The sequence below is a fragment of the Rhinichthys klamathensis genome, unplaced genomic scaffold, assembly GCF_029890125.1.
Source record: "Rhinichthys klamathensis goyatoka isolate OS25496 unplaced genomic scaffold, OSU_Roscu_1.1 h1tg000050l_1, whole genome shotgun sequence".
Classification (NCBI taxonomy): domain Eukaryota; kingdom Metazoa; phylum Chordata; class Actinopteri; order Cypriniformes; family Leuciscidae; genus Rhinichthys; species Rhinichthys klamathensis.
In genome coordinates, this window is record NW_026606596.1 from 1,535,001 (window position 1) to 1,556,728 (window position 21,728).

At 38.7% G+C, this 21,728-nt stretch overlaps 1 protein-coding gene across 1 annotated transcript in view; it reads left to right on the forward strand.

The window, feature by feature from the left end:
- The window catches only part of dchs1b (dachsous cadherin-related 1b), a 104,015-nt gene that overhangs the window by 1,684 nt on the left and 80,603 nt on the right, over nucleotides 1–21,728 (forward strand). Inside the window, exon 2 of the mRNA XM_056247705.1 lies at nucleotides 9,614–11,437. Coding sequence (XP_056103680.1) covers nucleotides 9,635–11,437 — 1,803 coding nt within the window. The 5' untranslated portion in view covers nucleotides 9,614–9,634. The remainder of the gene's footprint in view (nucleotides 1–9,613; nucleotides 11,438–21,728) is intronic.

Here is a 21,728-nt window from a genome sequence, read left to right on the forward strand (position 1 = left end):
TGTAATTAAGTATCACGAGCGTGTAGTTAAAAGAGAAGAGAGCAGTTCACTCACTCATGTGTGAAAGGCATGTAATAGTGGTGGAACTGACAGAAGTAGCACTGAGGGGTTGTGTGCTACAGGAAAGTAGATGCTACGTGACTGCAGATGTGTAAGAACTTACCAATTTTGCTATGGGACCCCATGTTGATTTCTATGGGGATTGCTTCAAGACTGCACTGCTTTAAAATCCACTTCCCTCAATTTTTTGCTGCGCTTAAAGAGTGATGAGACAGAATACAGAACTGGGACTTTTCACTGATTGTGTCACTGTATCAGTGGTGGGGATTTTTCAGTGACCTTTCTGGAGATTATATCATTATGCCTTTAGGTGGCAGCAAGCGTTTTTGTAAATGATGAGTATATGAATCATTCACTAAATCGATTCGTTAACCAAACGCTATTGTGTGTTGCTTGGAGACGCGCAACAGTAAATCCTGCTTTAGTGGTACAACAATTAACAAGTAACTAAATACTGTGACTGAAATGTAAGTTACTCAATATTAACTTGTTTATTAAATTGTAGAATAAAAACAATCACATCAGTGATATTCGGAACACCACGTCTGCTCGTTTGATATCGCTTAAAATAATTTACATATAGGCTACTCTTGTCAATATTTTAGTGGATGAAAGGTCGAAATCACTCAGTGTTGTGGCGCTGTTCTCCTGTTCAGTCAGCACAAATCTGTGCGTATAGGATTCAGCGGAAGCATGGACCATAGAGCCGTGTCAAAGCGTGCTTCACGGCAGTCTATGACAGACACCTGTACCGTTGATATTAATAAAGCAAAGATCGATGTTCAATAGACTGTGGTTTCACTCGGACGCCATAGCATTCATGAGTGCTATTTGTATTGTAAGAAACATCTGTTCATTGGACATTGGCCTGTCAGTCATTGATTGACTGTCAGTCATGATTGGACGCAAGCTCTCTTGATTTGGCGTGGTTTTGAACAAATGGTGATGTACATAATTGACAGTCACAGCGCGTATAATTTTAAAACATCGCTGTACACGGAGAGCTCGGTGATAGCATAGACTGTAAAAAAAAGAAAGGATGTAGTGTCCGTGATGTCACCCGTAGGTTTCTGAAGAGCATTTTTGAAGCCCAAAGTGGGCAGAGCCGGCCGTCGCCATCTTGGCAGCGCGTCAGTATCGGATTTCCCGAAAATGGGTAAAGAGGTGGGATTAGCTGAGGTGACTAGCCGGCTAACAGATAGCAGACAAATGGTTAGTGACAGCAGCGGCAATCCACCTGTCACTCAAGTGACCACGCCCTTAATTATGCAGAACTTTAAGGCTTAATATAATTTGAACTGAAAAATATACAGGCTCTGCTGTAAAGTTGGGCATATTAACATGGGAGGTATATGGAATTGACTCTCTTTTGGAGCCTGTCTCTAGCGGCCAGTCGATGAATAGCAGTAGTCACTTCCGTGTTGGATTCAAGAGAGAGACCGGAAGGTTGCCGCATTTCAATTGAATTTCATAATCGGGTTTCTTGCACAACGCTTTTTGTAAACATTGTAAGAGAACAGTTATGAGCTTGGTTAAATATTCTTACATTTGTTTGGCAGTTGAGAAGCAGCTTTAATGAGCAACATTGCAGAAAGACAGACACAATAGATAGTGTAGATCTAATTATACATAATTGTGTGATGTGACATCTGTGATTCCTCTCTTTTTTTAAATCACAGGTTTACACTGGTTGAAATATACTTAAGAATGATCCAGGTCTATTGTCAATATCTTTAATACAAATCTTTATCAGTACCAAATAAAGTATAAAAGTTATTATGACTCTGGAACCTCTTTTCCTGCATCACAGATCATAGCTGATGTCAGGAGCACATGTGCTGCCTCTGCGTGAGACACGTTATAAGGCAGTAAAAGAAAGACATACCCAGTGAGAGGGAGTCTGTTCATATTGTTGCCCATCAACACTTGGAAACTGATCAGAGGCAACACATGGGGGGAGAGGAGCTGTTTGATTTAATTAGAATAAGCCAAGAGAATAGGGTGTGTGTTTCAGTTGGAGGGGATTTGAAACCACTCGTGACCACCACCACATATTGCTTGAGGATCATTTGTGCAGCTTATGTACTTGGTATTTTGTTGAATGATTGCTATTTAATATGAATGTGTTTTTGCTACCATTTTTTAAAGACATTGAAACTCTAAGATTAGAAGTATGGTCTGAACTCTTTGTTGGTCTAGGGGAAACCACGATTAATCTGTTTCCTGCAAACGCCGCAGTCGGAAAGGGGAGAAATAGCCCTTTTGCTGAGTGATTTCCCTGTCTAGATGTTAGATCTCAAGGGTGGATATCCATTTCTCTTTCCTTATGCTCTTAATTGAAGCCTTATAATCATCCCACAGAATTGTTCTTTAGAGGAAATGGTTTGCGTGTGATTTTATACACTTGCCTTATAAAAAAAAAATGAAAACATTTAATTTTTGAAGTTATTCTTGGATGTGCCACAGACCAATTCTCACTCCTCCCTTCTTTGATGAAAAATATTCAACCTAGGTTTGTTGGAAATACATGCCTCTACCTACATTTTGATTACCTGCACGATTTTGATATTTGCATCGCATTACCGACTCCATTTGTATGGCTTTTCTGACTTAGTAAACTTGCTCAGTAGCTCACCTGGTACAGCACTGCACTTGTGATGTGGAGCGCTCGGGTACAAGTCCTATGAAAAACGAATCACTATTAAAAAGCTCAAAAGCAAGCTAAAATGCCATGGTTACTTCAATAGACTTTTTTTTTTAATCTCACTTTGGTTTTGTTAACATTACCAGTTCGATTTAGTGTAGGTGTTGCGTTATTTTCAAATGCAGTTGAGCTAATACCTTTTAGCACTATACATTTTATTTCCTTCAACTGCCGCAATGTATACATCAACCAACATAATAAAACATTTGCCAGATTCACATTCATCTGTGTCAAATGAAACTGAACATGCTTTTTAGAGCCTGGGTTGATATAAAAACCAGACCTTTTTTCTTTTATATTTACATACTATTCTAACTTACTTTACACTCCAATATAGGTAACAAAAACTGTCTAAAACACTTTGTGTCTGTGTGTAAATGTTCTGTTTTTAATTAGCTTACCTAACGGTCTCTATTGTTAGATTTTGGAATCGGCTCCCTGGCACTTTGGTTAGAGCCAAGCCATTATATCCAAGCGCTCCAGCGGCTTTTCTCCTGGGAAAGGTTTCTTTTTTTTCCATCTATGAAGCATGTTCTTGCTAAGTCATTTGACCAGGTGGTGATCCACTCCTCTTGAGTGAGGTTGCTATATACGCTTTCAATGTGAGTGGTTACTGAAGTGCAACATTTAGTCTTTGCTCTTATTTGTGTGCTTTATATTTAGATACTGATAACAAACCAAGCCAGGCTTGTGAGATGCACAGAGCACTCAAAAGACACTGAATGCTTTGCTCTGCTCTCACCTGTGCTGCTCATTCACTCAGTAATAATGTCATTGAATCATTGAGAGCTTCATTTCACAATACTCCAATGGAGTGTTTCTATGTCTAAAATCCCTTGACAGCATATTTATTCAGAGTAGCAAACTTCAGCATGGTGGCACTGTGGCTTTGTGCTGTGTTTTACCTCTCATGGCCAGTAATGGTAGTTGTTTTCAAGCATCAGCACTGTCAAATGGACTGGAAATACTCATGTTTGTAGATAAGGTCCGAGTTTGGACAAGTCAGTGTACAATTCTACTGAAGCACGGTCCTTTTTCCTTAATAGAAAGGTATCACGGGCGGTGGTGCTCTAGGTGTAGGCTTTCTGTAATTCTAATTTAGACAAACATCTGTTTTATACATTTTAGCATTAACTTCTCCATAGTCTAAGGAGTAAAAAAATGTTGGTCGGTTTTATTGGTCACGTAATTTCTCATGAAATTGACACATTATATGACACAAAATATTCCACCCAAGTATACAGAATATTTAAAAATAAATGTTTTTTTTAAAAACTGCATTTCTTTTTTCCTTTCTTTTCTTATTTATTTGGTTTTATCATCGGCATTAATGTTTTTAATTTTAACATTAATTTAGATTTAATATTTAATTTAATTTTATGTTATATGTTCATGTAAAATGTTCTGTTGTGATACATATACAGTACTGTGTTACAGCGATTTAACTAATACGTTTAAATGTTAAACCAGTTGAAGAGCAAAGCATTTGTTTCCCCAGGAGATTTTAACATCTGAAGCAATTAGATGTCAGAGACGTTTTATCTCAAGTAGTCTAATACCCAGTTTAGTGTGTATAGTGGGACAGTGTGCTGTAACCTGGGAGACATGGGAACCTGAGATGTGGCATCTCAATGTTCAACGTTTGTTAAACAGTTCGTCACTGCTTATTAATAATTCAGGGAGCTTGTCTCTCTCACAGTCTCTCTTTTCCTGTTACATCCCATTCCTCAAAAAGAGCATGCTGTACACCCGACCCCGATCATAACAGGGAGACCGCAGGTTGTTTTGCTCATTCCCTGAAGCTTTCTCTTTCTTAGAGCACATGTGCTTGGCAGGTATTGGCAAAATGTTAATCTGATTAAAATATATTTTTTAATTTAAACATGGCAAATCACTTAGGGAAGAAGTAAATAGCAATTTAATATATATATATATATATATATATATATATTACTTGTGTTGGCATAATATGGTTCACATCTGTTTTGTGAGAGTAAAAGTCGACTTGAAACGGAATATTGTGACACATATACCTGAGTGAAACGGCTTTTGGAATGAGAAAAAAAAGTAGAGTGGGACTTGATTTCGTCGGTGGGAATTTGTTAGATTGTAGGAAGTTGGACATTGCTAACTAAATGGAGGCAGATCTGAATGCCAGTTTGCCGTCAGTTGTGGAGGATATATAGCTCCACGCCTCCACCCTCTGCCGAGACATACGTCATGAAGAGAACAGATGGCAGAGATCAATCTTTTATAATAAACACTCCAACATTCTGTAAAAATTGGAATTGTCAATTTTGATTACATGGTGACTTTAAGACAAGTTGGACTTTTAACAATCCTGTTTTGGTTACGACCTTGTTTTGTCTTTGGTTGGTGAAGGTTTGAACATGCAGAGTAGTGTGTAGGGTGGATGTCTATCATTGGGACATTTTTCTTGACTATTGATTTTTTTAAAATATAGTACATATATTTTATTTAAAAGAACATGCATTTGTTTTTATATGAATTAAATATATTATTAAATTCAATCCCATCCATCCATCCATACAATTAAAAATTTGCATATAATAACATAAATAAAATAATTAATAAATAATAATTATACTACATAATGTATTATCTCATATATTTATGCTATTGCAAATATATAATTATATTGCATAAAAAATACTAAATATATTTATAAAACTTATAAAAACACTGAAAAATGAAAATGGTGTAGCTTTCACTAAATTAGGGTTTACTGATGATGATGATGAAGGGAACCTGTGTTTCTGGGGTGGCTAGCATGAGAAATGTTTCACCTGAACTTGTGGGGTCACTGCTTTAACCCAAAACTTGTTTTTTCTGGACTTGCCTCTGATTGGAGAAGGAAATTTGGAAACATTTCTTCCTTGCATTTTTGCCACAGTGACAAACTCCATATTTCCAGTTACTTTCTCAGGAAACCACATATCCTATTAAACCTGTGCCACAGAGAGACCATAAAAAACCAAACTAGTATGTGCTTGTGTGGAGAGAAATGTCCGGAAAGCTATATTACACCACTTACTTAGGATTACGTCATTGTTGTCCAAACTGGGGGACAAACTTTTCATTCACTCACCTGATGATGGAGGTTGTTTTTACTCATGAGATCTTTCCTCAGCCCATGTTAGTGTGTTAACTGAGAGATTTATCTTTTCCTGGGGCTGGTAAACCCCCCGTGAACCAGTGGCAAATTCTCTATACGAGATTTAGAGTTGGCATTGGTTCCAACCTTGGACTCACTCTTGGTGTCTTAAGCTGTTTTGTTTAAGTGCACTGAGGGTCTTTACACACTGAAGAAATTAGTAGTAATTGCCCTCAGAAGTGTAATCTCGGCCTTTATTCAAACGCGGTACAGATGACAGCTAAAAAGCGTGTGTTGGCTACCATGAGCTCAGTGAGTGAGTCACTGGTAAAGCACGCTGATAAGGGATTTTATTGGATCTCATATCTTTAGGGTTTTGCAAATGTACTGTATGAATGGCTATCTTTGTAGAGAATTAAGTTTTCTTTGAGATATAGAGTTTTACAAGTGTAGTGCAGTTTCATACCGGGCACACAAATAGTCTCAATCAGTGGTTATCAACTGATTTTGCTTCAGGATTTTACATTGGACATTATATATATATATATATATATATATATATATATATATATATATATATATATATATATATATTAAACAGATTAAATTTAGCATTGTTTTTTTTTCCTCCTCCCAAATAGTCCAATAAGAAACTAAGTTTTCATCCAAAATAACCCTCATATTTACTTTGTGGCAATGTTATAAAGCATTAGCATCTGTAAATACTCTTTGCATTTTATTTAATGGATGCTCAGTGACCTGATCCTTCTTTGTTCATCTGTCACCTGCTTCCTCAGTCTTAGCGTAGCTCAACTGCCATAAAAACCAACTAAGCCAGTCTCATATCAGTTGGAATCTTTTACTAAGACCCGCCTGCCACCTTCACCGTTAAATCAACCAACTCCAGCATTTTGACGACAGCTGGACGGCTAAAAGCAGAAAGCCCAAGGAGGTCTGGCACTGTGGTTGTCTAAATACTGAAAACTGAGCGGGAGTGAATTCCATACCCATTTAGCCTGCGGAAACTGTGGCAACTGCTCATCCGTATTCAGTCATTTCAGACCCATCATAAGCTTGGGTTTTGGTGAAAGATTTCTCATTCGTCCCTCAAATAGAGCCAAGTTTCTTAAAATTATATATCCTACCCTGCGATGGTTTCTGCATCATTTTTATAGTGCAACATGAATGTAATCACTCACAGCTTGAATGTTCCAATGCTTCTTACAAAAGTAGTTAGGCTATCAAATTAGTTTTAAGATATAAGTTTGAATGTTCATAGGAAGATACTTAAATCTCTGCGGTCTAACATGGCGGTGAGCTTCGGCTCTGTGCTGCCACAGAAACGTTGAATAGGACAGCCGCCCCCCCGCAGGTTTTCCTCAGACGCCTCTGTCAATCACTCAGTCTGGCCTCTGTTTATTCGGAGAGATCGTGATGGAGAAACCGTCAGCTCCACCGGCCCCCTCGACAACCTTTTTATGCTATGTATTTTAATAAGCCGTTAAATATAAGAATGAGACACATTGTGTGGCAATGCATCGTGGGCCTCCATGATCTCAGAATCTGTTTAAATTGGCTCAAAGTGGCCCCCAAGTGCCCCACAATCTCTGCTACTTTCATTAGAATGAACATAGGGCCCGCCACACTTCACACAAATACCTATAGGGGGTCTCCTGATCCTAAAATTGTAGGTTTGAGGTTTTAACCCTAAATACAACTGTTTTTCTGTCCTATAATGATCACTTAAATTGTTTCGATTCGATCCGTGTGACTCAAACAAGATTTGTTTCAGATCATCGATGTGATAAACATTTAGTCATTGCTGTCTTTGTCCTAGATGTCCTTGGCTATGCAATTTGTGTGTAAGTGTGCCTCTTTACACACGTCAGGCTAAGGCCGTACTAGAAATCACATGTTGGTGAAGGTCGCAGATAGTTGATTAGGACAGACCACATGGAGCCCTGGCAGTCAACTGAGTTTGTGAGGATAATTATTTGTAAATGCCTACCATTAGTGGCACAAAACCACTTGATGTGTCATACACAACCACACAGGACAATTGGTTCAGACAGTAGACATCTTTGTGATAGACAAAGGTAAAAAGCATTACTTTTAAATCTTCTGTTCTACCCCCTTTCATAAACCTATTGACTCATTGTGGCCACTAGAGGGAGCCTGCTTGAAAAGCCTTGTAATGAATGAAAACATTCATGTGGTTTCATCTGGAGGGCTTCTTTCTTGTTAAAAAAAATGACACTGAAGTCCAGATTCAATATTTCTTTTCGTCCTACAGTGAGTCCTGTGCATCTCACTGGAGAACTCTTAAACAGAACTGACAAGGACAAATTGCATTTGTAATCCACTCATGTATAGAGACCACAACAGCCCACAGTGATGATTTGCCATCATTATGCATTGAGGTTTGGATAATACAGACTTTACCAACAGATACTCTTCTCAGCGCAAGTGCAAAGACTCCTGAGGTTTGTTGTGATTCCAGCCAAAGTAGTATAATTTTCTAATTGTGCTAGTGCACTTCTTCAGTGGCGTATAAAATATCATCCCGAGTCTGACCATCTGTAGCAGATTGCTTCACAGAGGATTCGGCCTTGACACATATGACAAGAGAAGAGATGCTTTCCAAACACATGCTCCAAACTTCTGTCTGGCCTTTTTGTCTGAGTAATGTCTTTCTGTCTGCTCAAAATTAGTGGCTAAGTTTGCTTCTTTAACATGGCTTTAAAAAAAGACAAATTTTCTTAAAAATCAACTAACTACTGGTTGGTTTTGGTTTGAACTGATTGTACTCAAAGGATAAATAACCTGCTAAATGAATAAATGTACTCGAAGAATATTATATCTCAACATCTCAACTAAACGTTTTTTTTTTTTAACATGTTGGGATTATAGTGGCAGCAAGCAAGAGAGGCTTGTCCTGCAATCTGGTGACCACCCTTTCAAATATGAATGATTCTATGCCACAAGTCTCTTTTGCAAGTTGGTTGACTAGGCGGCCATATTCATAACATCCTTGGCAGCTATTTACTGTACAGTTATGGAAGTACAGCTGTTATATTACATTCATATAACATCTCAAATCAAGAATAAAATATGACAACAATATATATATATATATATATATTTTTTTTTTTAGGTTTAGGTCATATAAAAAAAAAATGTCTGGTGGCTGTAGATCTGCCTTATAGTAAGGCAGATCTACAGCCACCATATTTAGTTACAGTTCCTCTTGTTTGTACAAGTGGCTCATCTGCTATAATGTCTTTGATGGTACCCACTCATCTTAATATGACTGGAAAGAACATATATTTTCCATTCATTATAGGAAGCACATTAGGATTTATTGCTCTGTTAAATAAAAACAATTTACAAGAGATGTCTTTATTATAATAGGTTTTTTATTTTTATTTTTTTATACATGGTTATTAAAGCATTTGGGACTATCTGACAGCATCATAGATACATGGGAAATATATGCATGTTGAGTCTATCTTGAAAAGGCGTAGTGCATGAATAAGAGCATACAACATCCGCATTCGTTTTTACTACCCTGACTGGGGAAAGCCTCTCCTTTTTGAAGCAAACACACCCCTTTCTCATGCATTCCAGCTGTTTGTGAGAGACAGGAATTTGCATTGATCTGCATTGGTATCTATGTCATAATATTGTGCTGTGTAAATGTGATTGTGACAGTTTGCTCCCCTCCTGTTTTGCAGGTGTGAAGAAACCTTGGCACGATGACTCCGTTGAATGGCTTTGGGAAAAACACATGTGAACAGTTCCGGATGTGGGTATTCTGGAGGCTAAGGATGCTTTTGGTGCTTTGTGTAGTATTGGAACTATTAACAGTAATGGTCAGCGGAGAGGGCACACCGGGTATTTTAGAGCTCCAATTAGATGAGGAACAACCTGCAGGGACGATAGTGGGCGACATTAGTGCTGGTTTGCTACCTGGAGTTACAGCCTCTCTATACTTCATCTCTGATCATGAAGGCACCGGCATTGGTAGTGATCTCCACATCGATGAAACCACAGGCATTATCAAGACCGCCAGGCGACTTGACAGAGAGGAAAGAGACCATTACAGTTTTATAGCTGTCACTATGACAGGGTTCACAGTCAAGGTCTCAATCACTGTAAATGATATTAATGACCATGCCCCCACATTCCCCAAGAAGAAAGCCTCTTTGAAGATCCCAGAGCAAACAGCGGTGGGAACTAAGTTCTCTCTTGAGCCTGCCACTGATGCGGATAAGGATCAGCTTACTGTACAAGGATATCAGATTAAAGAAGGCAATGTAGGACAAGTGTTCCGACTTGAGACCAAAAGAGCAGCAAACAAAGTCCTTTACCTTGACTTGGTAGTCAATGGAGTCTTGGACCGAGAGAAGAGGTCCTCCTACTCCTTGGTGTTGGAGGCCTTTGACGGTGGATCTCCAAGGGAGACTGGACAGATGACACTTGACGTCTTGGTGCAGGATATCAATGATCACGCTCCAATTTTCAACCAAAGCCGTTACAATGCCATTATCTCTGAGAGCCTTCCTCAGGGCAGTAACATCCTGCAAGTTTTTGCATTTGATTCTGACGAAGGAGACAATGGCCTTGTATTGTATGAGATAAACCGACGGCAGAGCGACCCGGATCGCTACTTTGTCATCGAACCTCGCTCTGGGATCATTACACTCAATAAGCCTCTAGACTACGAGGTGAGGAAGGTTCATGAGCTGGTAGTGCAAGCCAGAGATAATGCGAGCCATCCAGAGATCACCAATGCCTTTGTTACAATACATGTTAGAGACTACAACGATAACCAGCCAACCATGACCATCATTTTTCTCAGTGAGGACGGCTCACCCCAAATCTCTGAAGGTGCTCAGCCGGGCCAATACGTTGCAAGAATCTCTGTCTCGGACCCTGATTATGGCGAGTACTCCAATGTCAATGTGTCTCTTGAGGGAGGGGATGGGAAATTTGCCCTGACCACTAAAGACAGCATCATCTACCTCATCTACGTAGACCAGATTCTGGATCGGGAAGAGAGGGATTCTTATGAACTTCGTGTCATGGCTACTGATTCTGGAACCCCGCCGCTTCGTGCAGAGTCCTCGTTTACAATTCATGTCACCGATGTAAATGACAACCCACCTCTCTTTGACCAACAGGCATATAAGCAGACCATTCCAGAAGTTGTCTACCCAGGTAGCTTTGTGCTGCAAGTGACCGCGAGAGACAAAGACCAAGGTCCCAACGGTGATGTCCGCTACAGCATCTTACCAGACAAGAAAACGCACGCCAGTTGGTTCACCATTGACCCTGTCACAGGTATCATAACCACTGCAACCAATCTGGATTATGAGAAGGACCCAATGCCAAGTTTCAAAGTAGTGGCCACTGATGGAGGTCGACCCCCGTTATCCTCCACTGCTCTGGTAGAAATAGACCTCCAGGATAGTAATGATAATGAGCCAGTGTTTGGGAGCAGCTTCTACAATGTTTCTATCAAGGAGAACACATCAGCAGGGACCTGCTTCCTTGAGGTAGGAATGATTATGTTTTCCTTTTATGTTTTGTACCTTGTTCACCTACTTCACTTGTATCGTTACTGTGATTTGTATTTCTGTGATTGTTTTGGCCATGATTTTTTTCAGGTTTCGTAGTATTAAATGTAACATTTGATTTGGGCTGGGTATTCATACCGATTTTCTGATTCAATTACCTTCTTATTTACAAGCTAAAGATTTGATTCCGATTTGATTGTGATTGATTTGGATATATTTCAGTTATAATGCTTATGTGATAGCATCTAATGCTGTAAAAGATACAGTGTGGTTTTTCAGACTAATTCAAATTGGTAACTTATAAGAGTGAGTTGGTGAATTAACTGGAAAATTAAGATTTTTTTTACCCAGCCCTACTTTTGACTATAGCAGACATAACTAATTTACTAACAATCCGATATGTCTTGAAACAAGATTTAGAAGTATTGTGCATATTTGTTTTGGGTCTTTTATCTTGCTCGAAAGATCCATGGTAGCTGCGGAGCAATAAAAACTTGTAATTTCACTCACCAAGACAATTTGTAATTATGACATATGATTAGCAGATTTTATCCTCTCTTAGAGAATTGAAAAAAGAGCTGCTTGGCAGATGGTAAAATTGTGCTTTGTTGTTCTTTTGAAATGTTTGTTTAAATCTGTTGCCATGATAATTGTTGCCACCATGTGGCAACTAGACCAACTGTGTTCTCAAGCTGTTGTTACCCCTGTGGAAAAGAAATGAAAATCAGGGCATGTTTTTTTTTTTGTTCGCCCAATAATAAGCAATTCCAGACTTCAAAGGACCTCCGTAATGTCAGTTTCCAACAGAAGCATCTGTTGAAAAAACCCTCCAGAACAAACTTTTTAGATAAATACTGGAATTCCACATTGTTGCTGGTTCATTTAACATATATTTGGAATGAATCGCTGGTCAGTGTTTGGAGGAATTTGGTATGTGGGTTTGCAGTATGAAGAAGAAGTAGGAGAGTGAATGAAAGAGAAGGATAGAGAGACAAAGAGAGAGAAAGAGGCTTTGCCACACACATAGAGGGATGCATAAAGTCAGGAATTAAAAGGAAGCTGGAAGTGAACAATATACTGATCGGCGAATCTCGAAATGAAGGGGTCAAATAACCCCTTCATTTCGAGATTCGCCGATCAGTATATTGTTCACTTCAGTATTCTGTGAAACCAGAAGATATGCAAGTTTAGCAGAAAGCTGTTTAAATTTATCAAAACATTATCTATTTAAATCACTCACTCAACACAAATGATATCAAATCGCACACTAAAACATCACTGACAGCATTTATCAATAAATGCATTATTTCTTAGTGAATTTGCCCTTTACAGAGAAGGGATGTGTGTTTAATCAATGTTTGTATGATAAACAGCTGACACATAATATACATTTTTAGCATACCTCAGAATAAACATGCATTTGTCTATAGGAATTTTAAGACATTGATCAGTAGTCTTGAATGACAGATTGGATTGATGAATGTATATTTTTAATAGTTTAAATTTCAACCACTATCCCCCAAACACAAACACTCACTGCTAGTCCAGTCATTTCCTCCAAAAACATGCCTGTTTAACTAAGCTTATCTATAGAATAGAATGGTGTATTATTTACACACTGCTGAAAGAGAAAACTGCCTTTTATTTGTATTTCAGTTTCCTTTCTTCTCCCGAGAGTAATTTCTCATGGAAGCAGTCTGCTCTAGTTTGTTCATTGTTCTGGTGATCTGACAGATTTCGTGAGTAGGGCGCCCAAACCAAACCCTGTTCGGGACAGTCCCTGTTAAAGCATGTTTGGATTAGAAGGACCCTTCTGTGTACTGGACAGAGGTATCTCCACCCAATGCACTCATGTATCAACCGTTGGGCTTTTCCATTAGCACCGTTACACTTGCGCTTTTATGCTGATCTCAGAGCAGATTTTGTTCCCATTGTATGATTCTTAAGTGTAAAAAAACTGATTTCGAGTTGTTGTACATTGTCCACCCATTAGTAAGACCGGAGATCAATTCCCTCCTGTTCACATCTGATAATAAGTCTCTCACTGCTGGTCTGATGCATTTAAAGTATCTCTTATACGGTGGTCTGGAACATAAGTTTAATTCAAAACAAATGAGAGAGAAATGGACTTACACCCACTCAGGACAAAATATAGACAAACAAATCTTAAAGTGTCATCAAGAGCATATCATTCTTTCAGTATGTGCCTTGATTACTTTCACATTTGAGGGAAACCATAGTGTTTATATGCTCTTCACGAAGCGAAAAATATATTTTCCTGAATCGTGCCTTGGCAGCTCAGGGTCATGTTGAACTGGACAGCTCTTCAGTGCTTAAAACAATTCATTTTTATCAAATGGATTTATTGTGTACTACATATTTCTATTTGGCCGGGCAGCATGTTTATGTTCACAGGTGCAGCTAGTGTTACATTTCACAAATTAAACTGTAGAAAACGCTTTTCTTCACCTGTTGAAGCAATTTATACACACTGTGGTGTTGAATGGTATTTTGTCCTAAAGACTAATCACATTTAATAAACAGGGCATTGGAGCACATCTGGACTGATGCTTGTAGAGGAAGCTACCTGGGGAACAGCTTCCTGTAACATAAGACCGGCCCCCTGGTGGGGTCACATTATAAAGTGCCCCAACGGAAACAGGATCCAGACTGACTACCTACACATAGTCTGTGTCATTCGGCTTCGGCAGTAGAGAAAACAAACCCTTTTTGTATTTGGTAAATGATGATAGATTTATTGAATACCCATGTAAGTTGCCCAAGTGCTCGATAAATCCTCCTTGAAGTTCTTTTTTTATGCTCAATAAACCTCTTTCCATTAAGGCACAACAATTAGTAAAGTCATTAAACAAACACTTCACAAGTTTAATAAATGTTCTTGATCTCAAATATGGGTTGAAATCTCAGTCCTATGAACATGGGGTGCCAGAATGCCTCATTTGTTTCAATTCTCAGCCCATATGGCCTGTAGCTTCAACCTTTTCTTCATTTCCTCTACTCTGTTTTTCCAACATTGCATTATGCAATATTTTAGTTCCCTTCACCCTCTTTTTAGTGAAATACTTGCATTATCCTGTTTATTACATGGCTCTCTTTTGAATGCATGATTCTGATTGGTCAATTGCAGCATTCAGCAGTCAATGATATCGGTATCTATCATATTGGTTATTGGCTGTTAGAGGTTTTTTTTTCCCCGTATCGGTCGATATTAGATATTTCAATGTGTTATGTTGGTAATCGGCTGCTATTAGAGTTTTTTAAATAGATATTTCATTGTGCATGCTCCAATTTCTACGTATGTATGAGTGTGTAAATAAATAAATGGGATATACATTGAGTGTATGTACGGTATGTAATAATGCTGATGATGATGCTTAAATACACTTTTTAACACAAATTTAACATTTAACAAATTTTTTTTGCTTTTTTTATTTATTTAGATAAAATTGTTATAAAAAAAAAAAAAAAAAAAATCAGAATCAAGTATTCCAGAGAGCTATGCACTCCTAATTTTTAGTCTTCTCACTCCTCTGTCATTCCTTTTATCTTCAATTCCGTTTGATTTCCTCACCATTCCTTTTTTTTTTCACTCTAACACATTGTTTGCATTTCGTACTACTCATGTGGCTGTTCGACCTTCTCTCGTTTGCGAGCCTGATGTCCACTGCTGTTGTCTCGGAGTAAAGCAGAGCAGCTGTGGCTGTATCTGGTGACATAGTGTTGAGACTGGCAAGCTCAGAGGTTTCTGGGGGCAGTGGTGCTGTTTAAGATCAGCTAATTGAATTTCATGATGTGTTGAGATGACTATTACCATGTACGAATCCTTAGGGTCCAGAAAGTTGCTGTTGGAGAGTTGCTTCATGGGACAGCAGGTGGTTGATGGCTTTAGAGGTGATGATTCCTTTGGGCGGTGAGCTCAGCATTTGGGATAATTTTCCCAGAGTGTCATATTTGATATAATTAGAGATAAAGTTGAAAAGCAGAGATGGCCCATCATGAATGTAGGAACGTGGAGGCCATCTGGTCTTTATCTGTAGATGGTGAGATACGATCCGTAATATTCTCATAAGATACTACATTATAGTCAAGAAATTCATCTTCAGTCAAGTCATAAAGCTGTCATCTGAGAGAACAAACAAACACAGCAGTAACAGGATACTCAAGTTTGTTTAGCGTCTCAACAATGTAAATCTCTTTAAACACTCATATTTTTCCATTGTTCATTTGTCTCATCAGTATTACAAATGTTCCTGTCACAAAATCTGAAATGTAGACAACCGCGATTTTCCACTGTTGTGTCTTGGCCTCGTTATGTCTCACATGTATTATTCTTTGTGGTCTAAAGGAGATTTCAAAGCAGCATTTCTCAAAGCGTCAGGGGCACCCAGAGCATATCAGACCAGGCCTATGATGATCATTTACCAAGTAAGAATAAGTAAATTAAATTGAATATTTTAATAAAAGCAGACTTTAGGCTAATCTTAATAATGTTTCTCGGCTTAGTGGGCTGTAACTTTGCCTCTGTGATATGGTTTAGTGTGGGATTATGCATTCATCGCTTATAGGCAAAATTAAGAGAAACATCCTTTAGATTTTGCTTTAAACTTTGCAATTTTTTCAGCTGTGAACTCCCACCCTCATGAAGCAGTGCTCAAACAACATATATATTTGACTATTTTGAAAGAAACACGTTTTTTGCTAACCTGTCATTTTTTTTATTTGATTGCGTCATTGACAGTGCTTTGTGTAGTTCATTGGCTCATTAAAGATGTTAACCCTTTAGGCGCCAGAGGTTTTTTCCTAAAACGTTCGATTTTGACATCTTAATTTCAAAAGGCTATATCTTAAAAGTGAAAAAAGTAAACAAACTGTGTAAATCATTACTAATAAATGGTAGAAACAAACCGAATGCATGTAGTGATTGGCCTTTTGCTGTAGAGATTTTCCATTTACTAAATACAGTAGGCACTCTGATTCCATGTATGGGGCAAATATATTTTATTCATATGACATACAAACACAAGTAGACAAGACCTGTTTAGTTCAAACACTCACTCGCACAGATCACGAGTGACATGATACGAGCAGCGCGGCCAGATCTGCCTCGCGCGCGCGCCGAGTGTGCACAGCTCGGACTACTGTCATTGTCATTGCGACTCCTCACCCTGCCTCCACGTTGCCTCGTAACTGTCCTATGAATACTTCGACCTCGTCTAACATACCCAGTGGTATTAGACAAACTCTCCACCACAATACTGTCGCCGCGATTGCGGAGAGGATCTGATAAAATGGCTTACTCGCACACTAGCTCCGCTTTTGATCGCACTGATTCAATGCGCTCTAACTCGAACATTTTGTATAGAAACATGACGTTTTTTTGATTCGGGGATGAAGTATGACATGTCTGCCATCCAGTGGAGGGGAGGTTGAACGAAATTTGACACCCAATTTGACAAAATCGGCCTTTTTTTTCAGTGCCGCGTCTTGTCGAGTAAACTCGACCGTGGCGCCTAGAGGGTTAAAGGGGTGGTATAAGGACCTTTTCACAAGATGTAAAATAAATCTCTGATGTCCCCAGAGGGTGTATGTGAAGTTTAAGCTCAAAATTAAATTTGTTTGTTTCTGTCCCTTTAAATGCAAATGAGCTGCTGCTCCCGGCACAGAGGGCGGAGCTTCAACAGCAGCTTCGATTACCTCACACAGACATGCACTGATAATTTCAAAAACTTTTAGCCTTTTATGTTCAAACCGGAGTCAGACACAGATGGAGAGACTCAAGAAGTGACAACATGTAGACAACATTTTGAATGGTAACTTAGTTGATGAATTTACGTAGCTTATGTGTAGTTATCTTCTAGTCATTGATTAGCATATTCTGTCTTAATAATCTATAAATCGTGTTCTGGGGGCGGGGTTTATGTAAATTTTAGGGTTTGTGATGTCACTAACCCAGGAGGAATGTTGTGTAGTCCCTACCAGCCGTTTGTTGTAGTCCTTAAAAAGCAATTTCTTTAAAAGCAAATATCTCCCTTTGAACTTTGAGCGTCGTAACTTTGCAGATGTTGTTTATGCTCAAACAGCAACATTACACACTAACTAAAGTTAGAAAAGTGAAATCATAATCAACCACCCCTTTAAGTACACACTGTGATGTGTTTTGTGTACCTTTTGCGATTTGTAAAAATTGTAATGGAGAAAATACTTTTGGAACCAAGATTTGCTGTTATTTTTCTTTCTTTGTTTCTCTTAAACAGAACTGAAACCTGTTGATCAGAACTGACAGACTGTTCATCTAAAATGTAATAATATTGATAATAAAACTAGAAGAAAATGATTGAAATTGTCAGAAGGGAGGCACACTGTCTAAAGGACAGTTCACACCAAGAATGATAAGTATATTAGCATCCATACCTGCAGGCAATAACATTCTGTTTATTAAAAGTGTGTTTAAATGCTCAAGCTCTTTTAAGGTCTGTGGATTTTGTGGATTCTCTGTCACTGTTTTTATCGCTCATCAGCTGTAGAACATAATTTTTAAAGTGATTCCAACTAAATTGTTCTTCTGTGTTTTAATTATAATTGTGGGATGGACTATGCTATTCTCATAGAATATTCAAACTGTATAGTTATTGGTATAGTTATTGTCTTTGGTGTGAACGGGTCTTGAGACTTTGAAAACCTCTTTTTTCAATTCATAGAGACAGAGTTATATATTAAACTCATGTTAATTTCATTGAGCTCACCATGCAGCTGTGATAAAGTAGTAATTATTTCATTGAGACTTCAAATTTGGTGTAAAGTATAATAGATTATGTACCGCTAAACACTGGAAGCTTGTAACTGTGCATTCACACGGGGCGTCAGTGTCAATGCTTGACGGAGGGTGTATCTGTACTTTGGTGCTGACACGACCGTCATAGTGACAAGTCAACAGCCAATCACATTACTTCCAGCTTTGCATAAAGGCTATCTGATTGGCTGCCGGCTGCGTTGGCGCTTGAAAAGTTGAAAAAAAAATTAAATTCTGCTGCAAGCAACGCCAGTAACGCCGCCTTCACACTGGCAGATGAACGCAATACGGACCCAACGGACGTCGTACTACACAGTGAAAAGCGTCGGAAGCGGGTAGAACAAAAATGGCGGAGAGATTAGAAAGGTTGATTCTGTCAGTTCTGTATGATCTCTCTGATGAGGGTTATAGAGATATTAATAGGAAGGCTGCTGCGTGAGGAAAGTTGCTCAGGACGTTGACATGTCAGGTCGGCTAAAAAATGTGATATAGTGGTATCATTTATACCACTATATCACATTTAGTTCGATGTCTGCCTATAATTTAATTGTATTAACTCCCTAATAACGTTAGAACATCATGAAAATAAAAAATGACATGACTACTTAACGTTATAAAATCTTTATTTATTTTATTAAAAGTTAAGAATTCAGGTTTGTTTATCAGTATCATAGCAACGCTAACTTCCGCTGGAATTGTCGGATAGGAACCGTCCGTAACTTTTCGCAAGAGTTCAATTTTTTTAATGCATCCGGATGACCAACGGACACAATTTCCTTCGCACTGCACTCGGTCGGACCCGTTACGGACTCATTCGCATGCGGTCTGCGAATCTCCATAGGAAATGAATGACTTCAACTGCCAGTGTGAAGGCGGCGTTACGCAACGCAACGGAACCCAAAATTTGTTTGGCAACGCATGACGTCACCCATTCAAAGTAAAAGCCCCATGTGAATGCACCGTAAGAAAGTCAAAATGTTATTAAAGCTATAGGCTAATTCACCCAAAAAGACATAATTTTCTCACCCTCATGTCGTTCCAAACCTGCATGACTTTCTTACTTCTGCAGAGCACAAAAGAAAATATTTTAAATAAATGACAGAATCTTCATTTTTTGAGGGAACTGTCCCTTTAAGAATGCCTTCGACAAACACCCCTCAATCTCTTCCCCTCATGCTAGCTTCTGTAGTTCATATCTGCTGAGCTAGATATATCAGTGCTGCGCTGTACAGAGGCAAAATCTTATCCAATCAAAGAGCCTAATGAGGCTTGAATAAAAGTGATTATGTTTTAGTGAAAGGGCAAATTAGAAGAGGTGACTAGAGATGCGTAATTGCACTCTTCTGCTTTTATTTTACACACACACAATACTCACATTCACTTTTTTTTCCGCCATGTGTCACTCCTTCCCTCTCAAGCTTTAATTTCTATTTCTGACTACAGTTCAATCTATGGTGTCCATCCTCCAAAATAAGCAGGTCTCTCCCTCCCTCTTTTAAGCTTTTCCCATAAAAGAGCTCAGTTAAATGAAATTTAATTACAAAGCTACTGTGTGCCCCAGACTCAGCCAGTAATAATACCTGCTGTATTGATTTAATGAACAGTCCAATGCGGTGAAAAGTCCATTAAAGCCCGCGGACCTTGAACCACAGCATGGCGGCGGTAATCTCTATAATTTCTTGCTCACTCCACCTTTACGTTTCTAAACAACTGCCTTTATAAGCCGATGTGCCAATAAACTGGGCACATATGCACACTGTGCCATTAATTGTGGTCTTTCTAACCCATCCTTGCTTTTGCAGACTGTCAGGCACCTAGATTATCCCTCCAACACACCCAGTAATCTTGCCTTCACCCTGGTGGTCTCTTCTCTGACCTCCATCCCGCACGGTTGATGCTCTGCCAGCTTGCCTTTGTGAGATCTCGCCACTTTCTGCTACTCATCGAACCCTCTGGCCTTCGCCCTCACTCTCAGGACTGTCATTTCCCTCCATGTGTTGCCATTACATAATGCCCTGTCAGTATTTTTAAGGTTTGTTTGCATTACATTTAAGAGGCTGTACATTAAACTGAGGTTTCTGTTTGATGGGAAAAGGAGCTTACTGCATTTTTCCAAACCTCACGCTGAGTTGATTCATCTATCCTTGGCAGGGTTTGGGTAAACTTGTTTGAGTTGGCATCCGAGCGTGGTTCTGTGAGATTTAACTTTGTAGAACAGACTCTGCAAGCCGAGGAGAAAGATACGGAGGTGCTTCCACTCAAAATTCACACATTGGCCCCGTTTTATTCCCCCCAAGCTGTCATACTTGCTCAGAGTGACTCATAATCAAGGTCTTGTATTCAAGCCAGATCAACTCTTAAGTACCGATATATGTGCAGTGACTATCCAAATGATCTTTTGTAAAGTTCATTGCTTCTTATTTTACTTGTCTCCTTCATAAGGCAAAGAGGCATAGAAATGTTTGGGAATTCATCCATCAGTCATTTCTTTCAGCTGATTTGATGCTGAAGTATTTTTATTCTGGCTACAATGGCCTTTTAATCCTTCTGTGGCCAATAAAGTTTTTGGACTACTTGCATAGTCGTCCCAATTTGCGCGTACCATATTAACTTTACTCTCTCAGAGCGGTGTGACACAAATGTTACAATGTGTTTCTTATCCTACTGTTCAAAGCGTTTTCAGTTGGCATGGTTCTTTCTTTTCCAGTCCACGTTCGTTCAGTCCACGTTCAAGAAAGGACGGCCTCTGTAGGCCTATTGAAAATACCTTGGGCTACAGAGCCTGGAAAAATAAGATTGCCGACCTCACGCTCTCTGTCAGTCTGATCAAACTTGTGCGGGACGCTTATAGGGGAGTGAGTTCCAGTAGCTAATTTTGGTCTCTGTGCACCAGGCTCTATGTCTGCCGTCACTCGGGGCCTGGAAGGAAAGAGACGTTCATTTGAATTCATAATGCTTTTTCAGATGGAGCCCTTGATTCTCATGGAAAGTCTTAAGCCCTCTTGCAACTACTAACTAACTTAACAACGCAGGTTGCTCCAGAGGGATGTTGTAAACTTAAAAGAATATTGGGTTCAGTACAAGCATAATGTTGATTGCCAAAAATAATTTTTTTGACTTGTACCTCATTTTCTTTTAGTTTAGCTTACATTATCGGTCAAAAAGTTGGGGTCAGCACTTCTTTTTTTTTTTACAACTTTTATTTAGCAAGGACGCATTGAATTGATCAAATGTAGACTTACATTGTTAAAAAAAATAATCCTGAAAAAAACATTTCACAAATGTATTATGCAGCACAACTGTTTTCCACATTAGTGATAATAAATGTTTTTTTTTTTAGATCCAAATCAACATATTATAATGATTTCTGATCATGTGACACTGAAGTAATGGCTGCTTAAATTCTTATTCTTATTGTAATATATATTAACATAGAAAACGGTTCTTTTAAATTTGAAT